Source organism: Nycticebus coucang, chromosome 6, assembly GCF_027406575.1.
Source record: "Nycticebus coucang isolate mNycCou1 chromosome 6, mNycCou1.pri, whole genome shotgun sequence".
In the NCBI taxonomy this organism is placed as follows: domain Eukaryota; kingdom Metazoa; phylum Chordata; class Mammalia; order Primates; family Lorisidae; genus Nycticebus; species Nycticebus coucang.
The window spans coordinates 49,993,032-50,011,899 of NC_069785.1; the positions used below are offsets into that span (position 1 = coordinate 49,993,032).

General features: G+C 36.9%; 1 protein-coding gene across 3 annotated transcripts in view; it reads left to right on the forward strand.

The window, feature by feature from the left end:
- The first annotated feature begins 325 nt into the window (after positions 1 to 325).
- SLC12A1 (solute carrier family 12 member 1) overlaps positions 326 to 18,868 on the forward strand; it is a 98,691-nt gene continuing 80,148 nt past the window's right edge. For 2 of the 3 annotated variants that reach the window (XM_053593938.1, XM_053593941.1), the window contains exons 1-4: positions 326 to 348; positions 1,555 to 2,167; positions 13,314 to 13,442; positions 13,597 to 13,672. In XM_053593938.1, coding sequence (XP_053449913.1) covers positions 1,748 to 2,167; positions 13,314 to 13,442; positions 13,597 to 13,672 — 625 coding nt within the window. In that variant the 5' untranslated portion in view covers positions 326 to 348; positions 1,555 to 1,747. Of the gene's footprint in view, positions 349 to 1,554; positions 2,168 to 13,313; positions 13,443 to 13,596; positions 13,673 to 18,269; positions 18,366 to 18,868 lie in introns of all 3 variants that reach the window. The other variant, XM_053593939.1, reaches the window with a different exon arrangement.

Here is an 18,868-nt window from a genome sequence, read left to right on the forward strand (position 1 = left end):
AGCCCCAAACAACTAAAACAATATTCACATTTTGGGGGATGATGTTAAACAATCCAATTCTCCTTATACATTAAAGAAACTTTTTTTTTTTTAAACTTTCTGCCTAAAAGGATTAATGGTTTACTGCTAGTTACCAGTTAATGTGGTATTTAAGGTTTGTTCCTCAGGGCTAATAACTGGGTGGGGCTTGCAGTGCTATTCAGGCCAATCATTGCACAGTCATTGCTTTCAAGAAAGTTTCTAACCAATAGAAAGACGCCTAACAACCTGGGCTGAAAATTAAGTGCCCCATATATTCCTGGGTGATGCTGAAACAGGATATACTTTCTCGAAGAATGCTCCTTGGTGGTAAGTTAAATGTTTCTGGGCAGGGTGAAGTATTGCACTTAATATTATAAGTAAAGTAGATTCTGAGGAGTGAATAAAGGTGAGGATGTAAAGGAGGAGCAGTGCCATGTTTTTGCAGAAACTAAAAAAGTTAACAGTTTCACTTACAATGTCTCTGGGAAAGGTCATTTTAGAGTTAATGTGGGATTGTTTTATTTAAAGAAATAGCTTTAATAACTCCATGAGAGAGGCAAGTTTTTGTTTACATTTATCTCATCTTTCTAGAGCTTTCTTTGAACACCCAACATTAAGATCTCAATAAAGAAATATTATTCTAATCAAAGTGTTTTAAGATCAGCCAGTACCGCGGAATTGTGAAAATTATTATAAGTCTACTCATCTCAAAATCAAATATAAGCCTCTCAATGATTAAAGACATTTCATTAAAGGGACTCAGTACAGGGTGATTATTTTACCTAAATATAGCATATGACTTTATTAATGGCTGTGACTTATTTCTTTTTCCCAAATATCCATATGTTTCTTTTAAATGCTCCATAATTTGCAGAACAAATAAATATATGAGTAGATGAAACATTTTAAAGAATAGTAAAAGATTGAAGAATTTACAGAGACATCAGTTTGACAGAATGTATTTTTTAAATTCACATTCTAAACTTTAATTTTGCACTTGTTGCATAAGTAACAAAACATCTCTAGAACAAGTTTAATGCTTGAACAGGTACTGATTTTTTATAAAGTAGCAAGAATATGTTTTTAAGTGTTTTATTTCTTTTCATTTTATTTATCTTATAATTTATATTCCTATCAATCATACAGTATTTTGCAGTTCAAGCATTTAGTATTGTCAATGAACTGTTTTTCAGGCTGAACTGTTTCTCATAAGTTCTTACTGTATTCAATTGGTAGAGTTACATCTTTTCTAAATTCAGATTGAGTTCAATGGCAGTGAATCCCAGCAAATACTACAGACACAGGTAAAGTTTTAATGACTCATTAGACATTCTGTTTGCTAAAGCAGGTTTCTAGTTATTTATTACATGATTTAATTGCTCAGGTGACTAAGGTTCCTGAACAGGTAATATTTTAGTGAAATGAATTTAAAATTGCATGTCTTGTAAAAGAAAACTAGTTATTCACACCGCAGCCCTATTTAAATATATTTGTATTATTGAGACCAAGCTTAACTGTCTTTTTCAATGACAGCTTTGAAGAACTTCCTGAAGATTATATAGGAGACAATATATCAAGAATCAATTTATTGAGTCCATCTAGAACAAAGGCTAGGAGCTCCCTAATTGTCACCACATTAGTGTTTATTTTGAGGAGAAAATATATAGATTTTTTTTTTCAAAGTCACAAAGTAAATAGTTTAATCCAAAATAATCCATTTTGGAAGATGTCACTCAACAACTCTTCCAATGTATTTCTGGATTCAGTACCCAGTAACAACAATCGCTTTCAAGTTAATGTCATAAATGAGAGCCACGAGAGTGGGGAGGGTGTGAATGACAACACTGACCCACCACATTACGAAGAAACCTCTTTTGGAGATGAAGCCCACAACAGACTCAGAATCAGCTTTAGGCCTGGGAATCAGGAGTGCTATGACAATTTCCTCCAAAATGGAGAAACTGCTAAAACAGATGCCAGTTTTCAGGCTTATGATTCTCATACAAACACATACTACCTGCAAACCTTTGGCCACAACACCGTGGATGCTGTTCCCAAGATTGAGTACTATCGCAACACTGGCAGCATCAGTGGGCCCAAGGTCAACCGACCCAGCCTGCTTGAGATCCATGAGCAGTTTGCAAAGGTAAGCTTGAAGGGCACAGGCAAGTATCCTCCTTTTTTCATTTCCTTCAGTCATTTCCCCTCTTTCTTAATACGGTGAAGGTCAAATAGTCAAATGAAGAGGTCTATTCCAAACCATCCATCTTACACAACTGTCTCAAGATCCCCCCATACAGAAAATACACAAAACGTGTTTCCCAAATGTCTACTGCCTTAGGATAGAGAACTCAAGAATTACCTCTAAAAGTTGGGCAACATGTCATATCTTGTTTACAATTATAATCTACTCAATTCATACTTGGTTAAACAAGTCAAACCAAATTCTAAGCTGGTTCCACCTCAGTATTAATGCCTCCAGACCAATTGTTCAAAAAAAAAAGTCATTTATGTTTGCTGTGGTTAACACCATGGGCACCAGCCTTTAGTGTGCATGAGCATATTTTTATATTCTTTAAAGAGAACAGAGATTTATAAAAGCCCCATTTAATCCCTTCTCCTCTAAAACTTTGCCTAAGTCTCCTGAACATAGTGAACTGTATCAAATAACAAAATTAAATTTAAGTACAGAAACAGCAGAAGTGGCTAAACTTTCTATTATTTAAGGACTATAGGCAGTATTCCCAGATCTGCTAGAAGTATGAAGCATTTTTGCTAATCTTGTAACAAATCATTTAGAATCTTATTAGATTTCTTCTTCCATAACTTGCTCTAAAATAGGTTGATGGACTTTATCTTCCTGCTCTTCTGAAACACACTTTGGAATGAATATCACTCTTTATGGAATATAATTACTTGCCAGAAAGAATATTCAGATGTCACATATTCTTCACCAAGTTTTGAGGAGAGGGAAAAAATTGATCGAAACAGTGCCTTTTATATTTATTCATTCATTCAACAATTTTTTAGTAAATGGTTACCCTCTCCAGAGATTCTAGGAATACTGCTCTCAGGAAAGATGCCAACAAAGGCAAAAAACTTTCTTTAGTTTCTGCTCATCCTTCCTTCCATCTCCAGAGCTTATTCCCCTCTGCTGGTAGGGTGCCTGACTCTGGGTCCTGCCCCCAGTGGCTGAGTGACCTGCTGAGGAAGAGCCCATGTTCTCAGTTTTGTCCCATGTCCCTTCTCCCCATGACACCTTGCTTGTCCTCTATACCATACCAATAATGCTCTGGTTACTAAATGGTTGGTTTCTTTGTAAGATTTAGATTTTATCTGGACTACTTAGTGCTCTAATCAAAAGAAGTTGGCAATATGGCCATTTCAGACAAATCAGCAGCCCCCAAGAAGGGTTTTTGAGGAGGAAGACAATTTGAAATTCCTGAAATTAGATTGAGATGTCATTCTCCTTTTCTGTATGAGGAAAGAGAAAAGGAAAATGGCAAAAGAAAGAAAAGTGAGAAGGAAAGGCCAGGTTGATGGGAGCAGGCACAAGGGGTTTCCAAGATATGGAAGGGAAAGAAAGAGAAATGGAGGCATTATAAAGAGATTGCAGTTTATTCCCAGGAAGTGGACTGAACTTACATTCTTCAAAAACAGACCTGAAATGCCATCCCACAAAACTCTACCACATGACACAGAACATTTTTTTTAAATGCCTCCTTCATTAAAGTTAGTATCAAAATTAAATATTCTCATTCATCTCCTTCACCAATCAATAGAATTTTTAACACCACTGAAGAGAAAATGAAGTAAATGCACGTTGTTTTTAGGTCTGACATCCCAGAGAGAGAAAAATAATTTCTAAGGTCAGGGCTTATGTAAATCTTTCTGTAGAGGGAGGAAGGCTCTGAACGTACGGTTGGTTAGAAAGCCATCTGAATTGCCATACAGTGGAAATACATGACTGCATTTGACAAACGAGAAAGCTGTCTGGGATATCAAACCACTTTTGAAGAGATAAAATGAGACTAAGAACTTAACATTGACTTCAAGCAGTTTTTTTCTCAGACACAAAGGAACGAAAGATTAAATATATTCAAATTTGGGTTTAAGTTCAAGTCCCCAAATAATCGTTTTGAACCAGTATAGTAAAAGGTAATTCTTCTTATAAACTTGACCCTCACTTATCTAGGGTACTTGATCCTTATGAAATCATGTGGAGGTACCCACACAGCCCAGTTGGGAGTGGAATCCAAATTTAACCATGGAATCTACCATGGGCCCCTTCCTGCAGCCACTAGCACATTCTAGTGTTGCTGAAGTGGTATGGACCAGTCTGCCTCCCTGTGTGTAACAGTCTGGGCCTTCTTCAATTTATCTCTTTTTTTCTTTGCTAGGGAATTTTATTTAATTACTTTCTCCTCCACAAATAAGAAATGAAGATGTGCAATGCAATGTATCTGGGCTGCCACCTCCAGTGGCCCTTGACATTTTTATAGTAGTTCCTCAAATCCCATTTAGAAATCATCAATAAAATAAACATTACATAATTATACTCAGACACTTAATAGATTTTGTATGGAAGCATATAAATAATAATATTTACTTAAGAAAGTATTGAACTAGTAAAAGTTAGGCAATAATTTTTATACTCAGGATTACAATGCTTTTAAAAGCCATATAGCAATGGCAAATTCATACCGAATAACAGACTGTATTTAGACAGAAAACCAGTTGAATTTTTCTGCAAATCCTGGTTATAATTTTCAAGTCAGAAAAAAAATCACATGACTAGATTGTACTCATAGGTAAAATGAAAAATAGGTTTGAAAGACATTATTTTAAGTCTCTGCCGTAAGTGAAACTCTGAATGTGATAGATACAGACAGAATTTGTAATCCTAATGATTTGTGATTCTAATTGAAGAAATGCTTTTTGTTTTCTATGGAGGAAAGAGCTAAATATTTATATTAGTGGCTATTAAATATGCATTTCTGAAAAGCAAATAAAAATCCTTCCAGAAATTTTCTAGGCATATACAAACATAACACAAATATCTATAAATATCTACATTCATATCTGTCTGCCTGTATTATTTTTCCAAACAAGTATCAGAACATATTTTACATAGTTCTGCATTCTACCGTTTTAACAATGTCCTCTGAAGATTTCCCATATCGAAACATATGAAATGATTGTTTGATATCTGTCAAAGATTAATCTAGTATCTTTACTTGGTAAAGAGAATTTTGCTATCCGTTTCCAACCTAATTCTGTGGTCACCTTTTCACACACAATTCCAAACTGTAGGACTAACTGAAACAGAACTCCTTTTCCGCCTAACTAACCACAATTGTTGTTAGTATTTCAGAAAAAAGTATAATTACAATGGATTCAGAAAAATATATAGCCTTTCTATCAAAGCTGCATGTTATGACATCATTGAATTAAACTAAGAAAAATATGAAGTGTTATAAAAAGCAAGACCCAAATATTATTTTTAATGAGGCCAACTGTATAGAAACTAACCCCAAACAAAATCATCAAATGACTTCCCATGTGGGTCATTAGGCTGTTAATAACTAAAAATAATTTATAAAAGAAAAGCATTAAGAATGACTTCAAGGTCATCATAACCAAATTTTCATTGGGAATTTTTTAATGCATCAGACACTGTGCTTACATGTAAAAATTTCTCACTCTATCCTTATAACCCCTCAAGGTTGGTAGTATTATTATTACTATTTTATAGATGGTGACAGTTTTATAAAATGGTATGGATCTTTTAGAAGAGAAAACAAAGACTTGAAAAAGTCAATGAACTTCCAAGGTCAAGAGGCCAAGGTTGCATGACCAACAAATTGAACGCACTTCTGCAGGACTCCAGAGTCCTTGCTCTTTACCGTTACTTTCCTTCCTCAGTCTACTCTCCCACGGCACTTTGCCTTAGCTCATTCAACAGCTGACAGAGAATGGTGAAACTCAGGCACAAATAAGCCAAGTAGGAAATCCTTCCTTATTTCATCCCTGTTTTGTGGGACTGCATCAAGAGATCATATTGCTTGCCTGACAGAATTATAGATTTCAATCATTTTCATTGTCATCATAAAAAGCATTTATTAATTATGTATTCACAAGAGCTGCTCTATAAAAAAAAAAAAAAAAAAGAGCTGCTCTGTAAAGTGAGCTAAAGAGATCTGACCTCTTCCTTCCAGAATTTTATGATTTGTCAAATGACATTGTTATGGATAGAAATAAAGGACATGTAGTCAAGTTAACAAACATTAAACTCACATATGTCAATGCAGTAAATGCTTATCTTTTGTGAAAGGGGAAAAAAATGTTCAAATGTTTTCTCTAAAAATTAATAATTTCAAAATGTTTCAAAGTTTATATATGTAGCTTTAGCATTCAATTTTGGGATACCTAAAATTAGAAACAATCACTAAGCCAATGGCAGCCAAATAAAATAAACATGAAAATTGAAATAATAAATGCCTTCAAGACCCGTGATGACCAGAAGCTGCCCATAAAATATGTGTTGGAGTGAAATTCTGCAACTAAGGGTTGATTCTGATACTTGTTAGATTTTCTTAGTACTCAGGAACAGTTCTCCTAAGAGCTCACACTATTAGAATAATCTGTGGAAGGCAGCGCCTGTAGCTCAGTGGATAGGGTGCCGGCCACATACACCAAGGCTGGCAGGTTCAAAACCGGCCTGGGGCCAGCTAAAATAACAATGACAACTGCAACAAAAAAAATAGCCAGGTGTTGTGGCCGGCACCTGTAGTCCCAGCTACTTGGAGGTCTGAGGCAAGAGAATTGCTTAAGCCCAAGAGTTTGAGGTTGCTGTGAGCTGTGACACCACAGCAGTCTACCCAGGGAAATGTTTTTTATTTTATTTATAAAAAAATAAAAATAAATAATAATAATAAATATCTGTAGAAGAAAAACAATAAAATTAATTTCCAGCCCAGCTTGGTGGCTCACACCTGTAATCCTAGCACTCTGGGAGCAGACACAGGAGAATCCCTTGAGCTCAAGAATTAGAGACCAGCTTGAGCCAGAGTAACACCCCCACCCTCACCTGCCCCAGTCTCTACTAAAAATAGAAAAATTAGCTGGGCATTGTGGTAGGCACCTGTAGTCTGAGCTACTTGGGAGGCTGAAGCAAGAGAGTTGCTTGAGCCCGTGAGTTTGAAGTTGCTGGGAGGGAAGACACCACAGTAGTCTAGCCTGGGCAACAGAGTGAGACTCTGTCTCAAATAAATAAATAAATAAATCACTCTTAATTTCCCATTATAAATAGCTAAGTAATAGATGGTGAGAAAAGTAGGCATTCTCACAAAGGTATACTTGGAAAATATTAAGAACCTTCTGATTTTCTTTTTCGTATGCCAGTTTATTGCACATAGCTAACGTTTGGCCTTAGTTATAAAACATATCAATTTGTGTGTGAGATGCGTATCTTCAGATATAGTAAAATTCTATGATTACAAATTGTAACCACTAAAGTGATTTATAGTCATCGTTTGCAATAACTTTTAAAACAAGAAAAACAAACCTCTTATTTCTGTCATTTAAAATACTACCCTTTAGCACAAAGGGATAGAAATGTACAAACATCATAATGATTATCAATAAGATGTGAAAATGTGGTTAAAATCACATTTTCATTTCTGAAAAGAACCTTAGGAATTATCTAGGTCTTATTAGGATTTGTTTTTAAATATAAATAATTCAGTGGCAAAGGTGTGAGGGGCTTAGATAGAATAAGATTGGCCATATGTTCATAATTGTTGAAGCTGAGTGATAGGTAAATGAAATTTACTATACTATTCTGTTTACTTTGACATGTGTTTGAATGTGTCAATAATAAAAGTATGAAACAGTGGGGATCATCTAGGCCTAAATATATAGAATTCTTTAACCATCATTGAGAAATAGTACTTCTCAATGATGGTTAAAGAATTCTATCACCCTGAGAGAAAGGCTCAAAACTGGAAAGCAATTATAAGTTACTAAGAGTATATATTACTAGTTGGAATTAAAGTATAAACATATTTATCTCCTCTGTGGTTGATGATACCAAGAAAGATATTTGTTATTTTTCAGGAGGCTGAAAAATCATATTACCTATTAAATAATTTAATCTTTCATTTTACAACTCATTAGTAATTTTCCCTTTAAACTACATGAAGATTCAGTAGTTCATCAATTTTAGACAGGGGGGAAATCTTTTTACCAAATGGTTTTGAAACATACTTTATTTTACCTTCTCTGAATCCTTAATGCAGAGGCAAAACTCTTGGTAAATAACTAATCGTTCCCTAAAGGTACACATTTAAAATGCATTTATAAAAGGTTGCAGGTCATAATTTATGGTAATGGAGTGTGAACAAACAAATCAATTCAATGTGTGAAGGAAAAAAACTATTTACAGGCAGCAGTCATAGAACTTTTCGTTTTTGAGTCTGATCTCAAAACACGAAAGAGTTGGGAGTCTGAAAGTCACTGGTTATACCTCATAGCCTTCAGGCCTCCACAAACCCTCAGCCCAACGTTATATTCAGTACTTCAATGATAAGTTGAGTTTATAGTTGCTGCTCTGACTTACAAAGAAAATAGTTATTAAGAAGTGAAACCATGGCCAGGAGCGGTGGCTCTTGCCTGTAATTCCAGCACTTGGGAGTCTGAGGTGGGTGAATTGCCTGAGCTCACAGGTTGGAGACCAGCTTGAGCCCAAGTGAGACCCTGTCTCTAAAAAAATAGCCAGGTGTTGTGGCGGATGCTGGTAGTCCCAGCTACTTGGGAGGCTGAGGCAAGAGAATCACTTGAACTCAAAAGTTTGAGGTTGCTGTGAGCTAAGATGCCATGGCACTCTACCAAGGGTGACCGAGTAAGACTCTGACTCAAAAAAATAAAAAATAAAAAAGTGAAACCAAGTTTTGCTTTGTCAGGTCAGAAGAGGAAGATGGCAAACAGAAAAATGATTTTGACTTTGAGTAAACTACTTCAAAATAAGATTTGGGGGAAAGACCATTGAATTTATTCTTATTGGCAGTATCCAAGAAAGATTAGGACTTTTTCAGCACCTACGTGACAGTGAGCAGTGGAAATGGCTTCTATGCTTGTAAATTTTCTATCAGATCTTAATAGTCAACAAAAGCAGTATGTATTCAAGGTTTCTTCACCTTCGTGGTATAAATATATTTAAAACTTTGAATCTCCAGAAAGTTGAACATATTTACTTAAGGGAGAGCTGAACACTATACATTGACTTTTTTAATAATTTAGAAAATGATTGCTTTACTAATTTCTATTTCTATAAACTGTGATTTCTGTGCTATGCCCTCTAAGAATAGTCATTTTGCATCATGTTGTAAAGTCCTAGGGATAAATAGAAGAACCATTAAACTGTGACCATTGGGGGCATCTATTAGGAAGAAATGTTCATTTAAGGGAAAATTTCAAGTATTCTCTTCATCCTTTAGCCTACTTTATATAATTTTTTTTACAGTCATTAGTATTCTCATTAATTCAGATTTAAGGGTCACAGTCACCATTGGAGTTCATCAGGTAGCAGAGCAATTTCCTGGACTGAATCTTCAAGTTCAGATTTAATCAGAAAGCAAGGGTTGTATTCCCAAGACTATCTTTAAAGAGGCAAGTGACTAAAGCTGTGTCTCATGGGACCCTCGATTAATCTAGCCAGACGTCTTCAAACTGTGGCCCGCGGGCCACATGAAGAGGTATGAACTGTATTTGTTCCTGTTTTGTTTTTTTTCTTCAAAATAAGATATGTGCAGTGTGCATAGGAATTTGTTCATATATATTTTTTAAACTATAGTCCAGCCCTCCAACGGTCTGAGGGACAGTGAATTGGCCCCCTGTTTAAAAAGTTTGAGGACGCCTGGTCTAGACAAAGGAAATTGCCTTTTCCCTGAATGAGTAGTTGCTACGAGTCTGACTGTAGGACCTTGATTAACCAGACTACTGTCAATTATTTTTAAACGGTTGTCTCAGATAAATGAATCTCCTAGCCAAATAATCTCAAGCTTCATGGACATTTTACCACATTCCTTAATTCCCTGTTCTCATTGATTATGTGTTATGAAAATGAAAGTTACACTTGACCCATTCAGCTGCCTTATGTATATGGAATTCTTTCAGAGAAAAATAGAATTTTTAATTGACCAGAAAACAGCCTCACATGTTTCACCCATTTGAAATTGACTGTATTTTATAGATCTATGCTGTTCAATATGGTAGTTACCAACCACATGTGGTTATTAAGCATTTGAAATGTGGCTAGCCCAGATTGAGATGTGCTGTCAATGAAAAACATACAGTGGATTTCAAAGACTTAGTATGAAAAAAAGTATGTAAAATTCTTCACTGATACTTGTATACTGATTATATGTTGAAATAATACTATTTCATATAGATTCTATTAAGTAAATATATTATTGAAACACTCTGTGAGTCAATAGCATCCCTCTTACAAATTGGGGTACAACTACTGGTAATAAATATGCAAATATTAGAAAGATGATATTCTACAAAGATTAAATATATTTTTTAAAATTTAAGAGTCCATGTCTAAACCCAAGTTATTTCCCCAATTTCTTTTTGCTTTTTTAAAAGTAGCTGCTAGAAAATTTTGAATTATACACATGGCTTGTATCTATAGCTGATACAGATCACTTGTTTCTGCACTGCCAATTCAGCCTCAATTTCTTTGGACTTTGCTTATACACATCTTACATTGGTATGAATATATAATGTCAGTTTTCAATTATTTGTGCAAATAGGGACTGGGAATGCTTAAGATTAAAATATTCCTCAGGTAATTCAAAACTAAATTTTAACTATGAATTTTAATCTCCTCTGTCATTCAATTTTTTCCTACTGCTGTCAAAAAATAATAAGATAACCTGGTTTGGGATTCATTCCCTTTATATCCCAATTTTAATGTGGCTTGCACAGAGGAAACACTAAGAAATGGACTGCCTCATAGAGAAGGATGGGAAAAAAATAGTGGTGCATCTTACAGGGCCATTTGCGAAACTTGGTAAATGTAGAATGTAAATGTTTTGGCACAGTAACTGAGATAACGCCAGAAAGGCTATGTTAACCACTGTGATAAAAATGTGTCAAATGGTTTATGAAGCGAGTGTATGATGCCCCATGATCATATCAATGTATACAGTTATGATTCAATAAAAAAAAAAAATCACATCATAAAAAAAAAAAAAAAGAATAGATAAGAAACTAGGGCATCTGCTCCTAACTGGTAAAGATCAGGGACTTTCAAGTCCACCTTACAGATTCAGCATTGTTTATTGATCATTTGTTATATGGCAAGCCCTTGGTTGGTACTGAGGAAAAGTAACCCACAAAATAGAACGACTGCTATCATTCTATAATTAAATGCTGAATCTTTCTTCAATTCAATAGTCATAGAGTGACTCTTCTTACATTGATTATATTAAGTCGTCCAAGTGTCACCACAGTATCATGAACAAAGTCTCATGGGAGAGAAAGTCAGGGAGAAATCCTTACTGACATGGAGAAGGAAAAGAACAGTCTAGCAGAAGATGAGAAGTGTAAGTGACTTAGAGCAATTAGCCCAAATTAAGAACAGTATACAGAGGGGACACTAATGGCACAGAAAAGCCCCAAATCAAGAGCCTTTGAGTATGGTAAGGACAAGAACATTAGTCATTTTTAAAAAGAAAACTTTCTAAGAAATATTGAATGTTTATTTCACACCTGTCCCATTTTAGAGGAAGAAAACAATGCTCTTTTTGGAGACTTTTCAGCTAGTGACGTCAGAATATATAATCTTAGGCTTAAACTAATTTAGACCACTTAAATAAGATAAAATTATCCTATAATGGTGGTCATTAAGTGCTAAAGCTAAGAGACTTCTCCAGTGATTTCAAAACCCTTCCTAAAAAAAGAAAGCTTTGTCCAGAGCTCAAGGAGGTATAGTCTACCCACGTAGGTAGATAGGTGCTTATGAGGTAAATTAAATAGGTGAAATTATCCAAAGTCACATCTAAAAGGGAAATTAAAGATTGAGAGCTATTCTTAACTTGAGAGAAATAGAGCCGTTCCCTCTCCCATTGAACTCAGAGACTGTCCTACTCAGAAGAATGGTTTTCTTCAGAGTTAAGTCACAGAAAAAAATAAAGGTTTAAACCTTTATCTATACTACTTCTTATTTCCACTCAACTAATCTTTCTAGCAGTCAGTTATGAGACTTCTTACCTTCTATACAAACACATTGAACAACTCTCAGGCAGAGGCCTACGGAACCTGAAAGACACTTCCTCTATAGAAATAGCGCTCCTGCAGTCAGTTAACCAGTGAGTGAAACTTCTGTAGAATACTTAAGACTCTTCAAACTTTCTTTTCTTGGAAAACATTTCTATGTGTTCTGCCATTGAATCTTTTGTTGTTGTTTGTTTGTTTGTTTTGAGACAGAGTCTCACTCTCTCACCCTGGCATCACAGCTCACAGCAACCTCAAACTGTTGGACTTAAGCGATCCTTTTACATCAGCCCCCCAAGTATCTAGAACTATAGGTGCTCGCCATAAAGCCTGGCTAGTTTTTTCTATTTTTAGTGGAGATGGAGTCTCATTCTTGCTCAAGCTGTTCTCCAATTCCTGAGCTTAAGGGATCCACCCACCTTGGCATTCCAGAGTGCTAGGATTATAGGTATGAGCCACCACCTGGCCACATTGAATCTTCCTAAAGATCCTCCGAGGTGAGGAGAGAAATGTTATCATGATTTTAGATGAATAAAATGAAGTTCAGGGAGGTTCACAGAAAGAAGTGCAGAGACTGCATAACTAAGGAAGGTCGTCTTTCTGTCCCTCCTGACATGCCTTCTAAAGACCCTCATTCACCCTTGCTGGGCTTTTCTTTCTTGCTTCTCTCCTCTCTTTTTCTTTTTGTGTTCTAAATTTATCTACATTTGACCACTTTCACCAAAGGAAATATTCTCACTAGTGGAAGAACTGCTCAAGGTCCCTCTACCACCCCTGCAGTCTTAGCCAGGCCTAAAGCTCAATCACGAAAGGAACCCATCAACTCCCAGGGAAAAACAAAAACAAAAAACAAAACAAAAAAACTAAAATGATCAGTATGCGTGCCCACCTTCTTTTTTTTTTTTTGGTTTAAAATTGTATGTCAATTGTTTTGATTTACCTTTGAAAGTTTTATGGAGTGGTTTGTTCATGGACCAACTATTGCATTTTTGCTTTCTATAAAAATGCAGAATGTGGCCGTGGCCCCAGGTTTGGCTGACAGGGTTGCTAATGGAGATGGAATGCCTGGAGATGAACAAGCTGAGAACAAGGAAGATCAAACTGGTGTTGTGAAGTTTGGATGGGTGAAAGGTGTGCTGGTGAGAAAACTCCTCTGTTTACAAACGAGAACTATCCATTCAATATTGTAACAGAATAAGTGTTCACACAGCCCCGACACCAGCAATTCAAGGCGGGCGATCTTGTCTCACTATCACTTCTCATGTCCTCTTTCACCACCCCTCCAATCCTCAGGTAAGATGCATGCTGAACATCTGGGGAGTCATGCTCTTCATCCGCCTCTCCTGGATTGTTGGAGAAGCTGGAATTGGTAAGCATTTTTCCTACATTATTTTTGATATAAATTATAAGCTCAATAAGCAGCTTGTTTGCACCATTACTGCTCAATGTGAGAGGAAGGTCACAGAAATCATTTACACTGGGGCTCTTTTTACTTTGTCTCTTTGACAATGTTTGGCAGAGAGGAAAAGTGAAGAGTTAACTCCGGTGAGACTGGAATTTTCCACCTTGCCAAATAGGTGAATGCTTAAGTGGTTATTTTCGTCTTTTGAAAGCACATTCATTTTAGATAATAATATTCATATTTGGGGACATATGGGCATTTGCCTCTCCCTAGTATGATGATTGCCAAAACTTCACTAAATAAAAACAATTGTAGGAAAACTGATGAAAGTGTGACCCGACTCATAAAAATGCTGGATTGTTGAACATTTTCCAAAGAAAATAACTGTGTTACTTTCAGTTACCAGCAGTCAGAAAACAACAGTTAATAAAATACTACCAGATATAAGCTTAAAATGGTACATGAAATGACTCAACTTGATGTGTACTCACTAATTTTCTTCTAAGTGATAATGGCATTAAGAGTGATTATTTAATGTTTTTTAATTGTATATTGCCTTTAAAACATTATTTCCTCTAACATATCTTTTTTGTTGGGAATATATTAGTAAAATTTATATGAAGAGTTTATTTAAATTTTATCACATCTCCTGATTTAATGCAATAAAAATCAATACTGTTCTCCATATCTGGAAAAAAACTATAAATTCACTTTCAGGGGGAGACTTAAGATCAAGAACATAGAAGTTCAAATGTGCTTTCAGATACTGCTCCAGAAGGTATCTCAATTCCCATTTTTAAAGGTAGTTGGTCATTATGTATTGCCTTTGCTCCTCAGAACACATTCAGAATCACCAGAAGACTAACTAGGAAAAAGAAAGGGCTGAGCTGTAAATTGAAAAATTGGCACCAGTTCCCATAGTTTTTTCCCTTTTCATGTTTGGCAACTGCTGGGTTCCTGACAAAGGGCTGTTTGCCGGTTTTATGGTGCATAGCAAATGAATGCACACAGCCACAGGGGCCAGAATGAGTGTATGCCGGTCCATGGAAAATCTGCATCTTCATATTGCCAAGGTTTTGCTTCAGGGTTTCATGCAAAATTAGGTTTTTAAGGGCAGTTTAGTAACTTATTGGGATTATCAAGAAACATTACTTTGTTTGGAGGTGTTGAGAGTAGCCAAGGGCAAGAGTAATTCTTTATAATGCAACTTATTTAGCATCCATATGTTTGGGCAATTATCTGAACTTTAATCAGATCTTACATTACTCTTCACAGTCAACCCAGTTTCAAGTGTTGCAAAACTGTAAAATATGAAGAATCCTGTCTTCTGCGAAATAGCCTATTATACTATCAGACATTAGTGTTGTTTCCATAAGGACCTTTTATTTAGATACTTGAATTATATATTAGAAGAGATTAGAAGGCCACCTAATGAGTGTTCACAGGGTTTTCCTTTGAGTGGAGGTTTGTGTTTGTCTTTTCTTTCCTTCTTTCTTTCTTTCTTTTTAAATTCTGGGAGGATAGACTTTCATGAGTAGTAGAAACTTGTCATCAACCTTAGTTTTATAGACCTTTGCTGTGAACTTAAAGCTAAATGAGCTAAGTCCCATTTGGATTTCCTTTATTGGCAAAGAAAAGAAATAAATGCAAGTATTTTCTTCTTGCTTTGGTTGCTGTTTGGGGAAGAAGTCTGGAGACCTTTGCAATAAGCCAGAGGGAAGCTGTAGCCAGCAACAGTAGCAGCAGCCAAACCATTCTGGGGCTAAAAGTTGTGACTGTCTTGTTCCCAAAAGCGAAGGGTAGAAGGAGCTGAGAATGTGGTTTAGGCCTTCTCTGTCCTGAAGACCTTGGCTCGGGGCAAGATAGTTTAAAAGAAATGTAACCTTTAAGCAGGGAAGTGGGTGTGAGAAGCAGGAATATGGTCTGAAGCAAGTCACTTTTACTCTGTGAATTTTACTATCTCATCTAAAAGTTAGGGGGTGGGTTAGAGTGAATTCTTTCCCAATCAATTCTTTGAGGATAATGCTATAGAAGATTTCTGAACATACAAGTAGAGATAGGCTGAAGGTAGCTTAGTCATCTTACTGTAGAGTGCATAGGAATTATCTGGGAAGTGAGGGTGGGAAATGGCAGAATCCTGGGTCTTACTTTTTAAAATCCAAACTCAGTAGGTCTGCGCATTTTTAATAAACATCCTGGGCATTTCCTGAAGCAGGTGGTTTAAGGACCACACTTTGAGAAAACAGTGAATGAATATTTTCTAAGCTGCTTTTTACTCTAAGATTTTATGTTTGATTGTGAGAGAAGCAGAACCTTTGTTGTATAAAAGCGTGCAACTTTGTTCCAAGATTTCAAATGGTTTACAGAAATGTGTGCAATGCAAAAGGATGAATTAAGAATTGTTGAGAAGATAAGAGGTAATGGGAAAACGATGGTGGGGAAAGGCTGAAGTCAGAGTAGATTTAATGTCATGAAATGCAAACTATATGTCCCTAGACAGTTTCTGGGGTGTGCTAAACATTTGATATCAAACTTCCTCAAAGGCAAGAGCAAAGTAAGCACAACAGATAAAAATGAATCATTTTTAGTGATACAAGGACCTGAGGCCACATAGTGATACAGGAATGATGCTCACCACAGTATCAATGCAAGAGATATGAAGAATTTAGGGCAACTTTTTTTTTTGGTTTTTGGCCGGGCTGGGTTTGAACCCACCACCTCCAGCATATGGGACCGGCGCCCTACCCCTTGAGCCACAGGCGCCGCCCAGGGCAACTTTTTAATGCCCCTAGTTTATAAGAGTCTGTAAGGGCCAAAGCAATATGGTCCAAGTTTGCAGCTTGTACCACACAGTCACGCTCTTCCCACTCTACTTCACCTTCAAGATAGCACAGAGACACTGGCCAGAGCTGAGTAGAGCTGGGAGCATCCAAGACCCAGCCTCTACTACCAGCTTCCTGTTTCTGCCCTTAATCTCCTCCCACTTCCCCTTCTGCTGGGGCACAGCCAGATAGGTGACATTCTCTCTTGGTGGGCTATCCTTCTAACCATCCATGGGACAGAGAGCTTGCCAACAACCGTAGAGCTTTCACTCTATGTAGGGGAGTGTATCTTGCAGCCTAGACCAGAGTATTCTGGGAGATCTCTGGGGAGCTCAGCAGCTGTGACCTCACAACCTTCTCCCTAAATTCTAGGTTGGTTTCTATTGGAAAGGGTATTATAGGAAAGGAAAAACTATTTCCTTCTATTCACCATTGGCCTGGAGTTGTCTCTCATGATGAGCTTCTGTTTGTCCTGGTAGAAAGGAGGAGGACATTCATAAATTCATGTCCTGCATTTAGGCAAATAGGAAAAGGACCAGCAGCTTTTCTTATATCTGCTTCTTTTCAATTGCCTTCAGTTCAAAATAATCTTACAGCAAAGTGGCTCAGCGCCTGTAGCTCAGTGAGTAGAGAGCCAGCCACATACACCAAGACTGGTGGGTTCAAGCCTAGCCCGGGCCTGCTAAACAACAATGACAACTGCAACCAAAAAATAGCCCGGTGTTGTGGCAGGCGCCTGTAGTCCCAGCTACTTGGGAGGCTCGAGAATTGTTTAAGCCCAAGAATTGGAGGTTGCTGTGAGCTGTGACGCCACAGCACTCTACTGAGGGTGACATAGTAAGACTCTGTCTCAAAAAAAGAAAAAAATTCTTACAGCAAAGTGGCATATTTTGCTACCCTGTAGTATCCTCCTGTCTGTGTGTTTCTTGAAGCTGAAAGCAGTCTCTTCTTCCTCGAATTCTGGCTGCTGCCACTTCCAAATAGTCATCAGACTATTCTCCAAATAGTCATCAGACTTCCAAACCCATCAGATCCTTGAGGACAGCTGTTTCATTTCATTTTATTTGCTTCTTGCATTTCTCACACTGCCTGCCAGATGACTGGATATATAGTAAGCTTAAAAAAAAAATAGCCATTGTACTATTTTTAGATATGACCAAAAAGCAGCACCAGTGATTGTGTGCTGTGCTCTGCTATGTCCCATGAGCTACGCTAACCACTTGATACATTCTTTCTAATTTCATTGCCATGTTTTGCTCAGACTATAAGTAACTTGCCAGAGATCACACAGCCAATAAGTTAATGTTGTTTGATTTGATTCTTTCCACCCTACCCATCTGCCCGATGAACAATTTGCTATACTATATCTAATTTTCCACTGCTACATGACCATATGTACAAAAAAGATAGCTACCTGGACGGATGAACATTTAATCTCCAGTTATATGGACAGCTTGGAATTATACACCAAATATTATATTTATACCTATGTAGAACATTATCAAAGATGGGGTTCACATTAAATTTTGACCAGAGTTGTGTTGTTGTGTACAGCATAGGAATGCGTATTTTAGCTCTTGAGTTTCTTGAAACCTGAGCGCTTATTCTGTGTGATTGCCCTGCAACATGCTGAACTCATGTGTGGTTTTTCAGTGATTACCTTAGATTTGCTGGCAAGTCTGTAAATAACCTAATGGATTATTCCACCATTTAACGCCTTTATTTCTCCTCTCTCAACTGAGGTCTTGGTGTGATTATCATCGGCTTAGCCGTGACAGTGACTGGTATCACTGGTTTATCCACCTCTGCTATTGCCACAAATGGATATGTCAGAGGAGGTAATTAAATTTGTGACCCGCACCATCATTTGTAAGGTAAAGGCAACCCAGGCTCTAATAGTTCACCACTGACCTTACGGGAGTGTTTTCAAAGGTAATGCAAGTTGGTTCCCGTCCCTTTCCTCCCCAGGCAAAGAGATGCAAGAAAAATGGAGAAGGTTTTAACCTTTGTCAAACCTCCAACTTTCTCATTCAGGTTGCTCTCAAGCAAGAAAGAAGGTCAAATGTCATGTTTTCTCTTTTCACAGCCAGGGTAGATTCTCTCCCGGGACACCAGCATAAGTCAACTTTTCCTTTCCTGGGCTGCATTTTAGGCTATGTGTCATTTTGAAACCATCCTTCATCCTGATGAGCTGTTCTCCAACTTGATCTTCATGCCAGGCATACCAGCTTCTCTTTAGCACAAAGAAAGCCCATCGGGGCCCAAGGCATGGACCTGAAAAACTTAAATTAAAGGCAGTATAGTTTGCAGCAATAGAGGATCCAAGGAAGAAAAGTAAAAT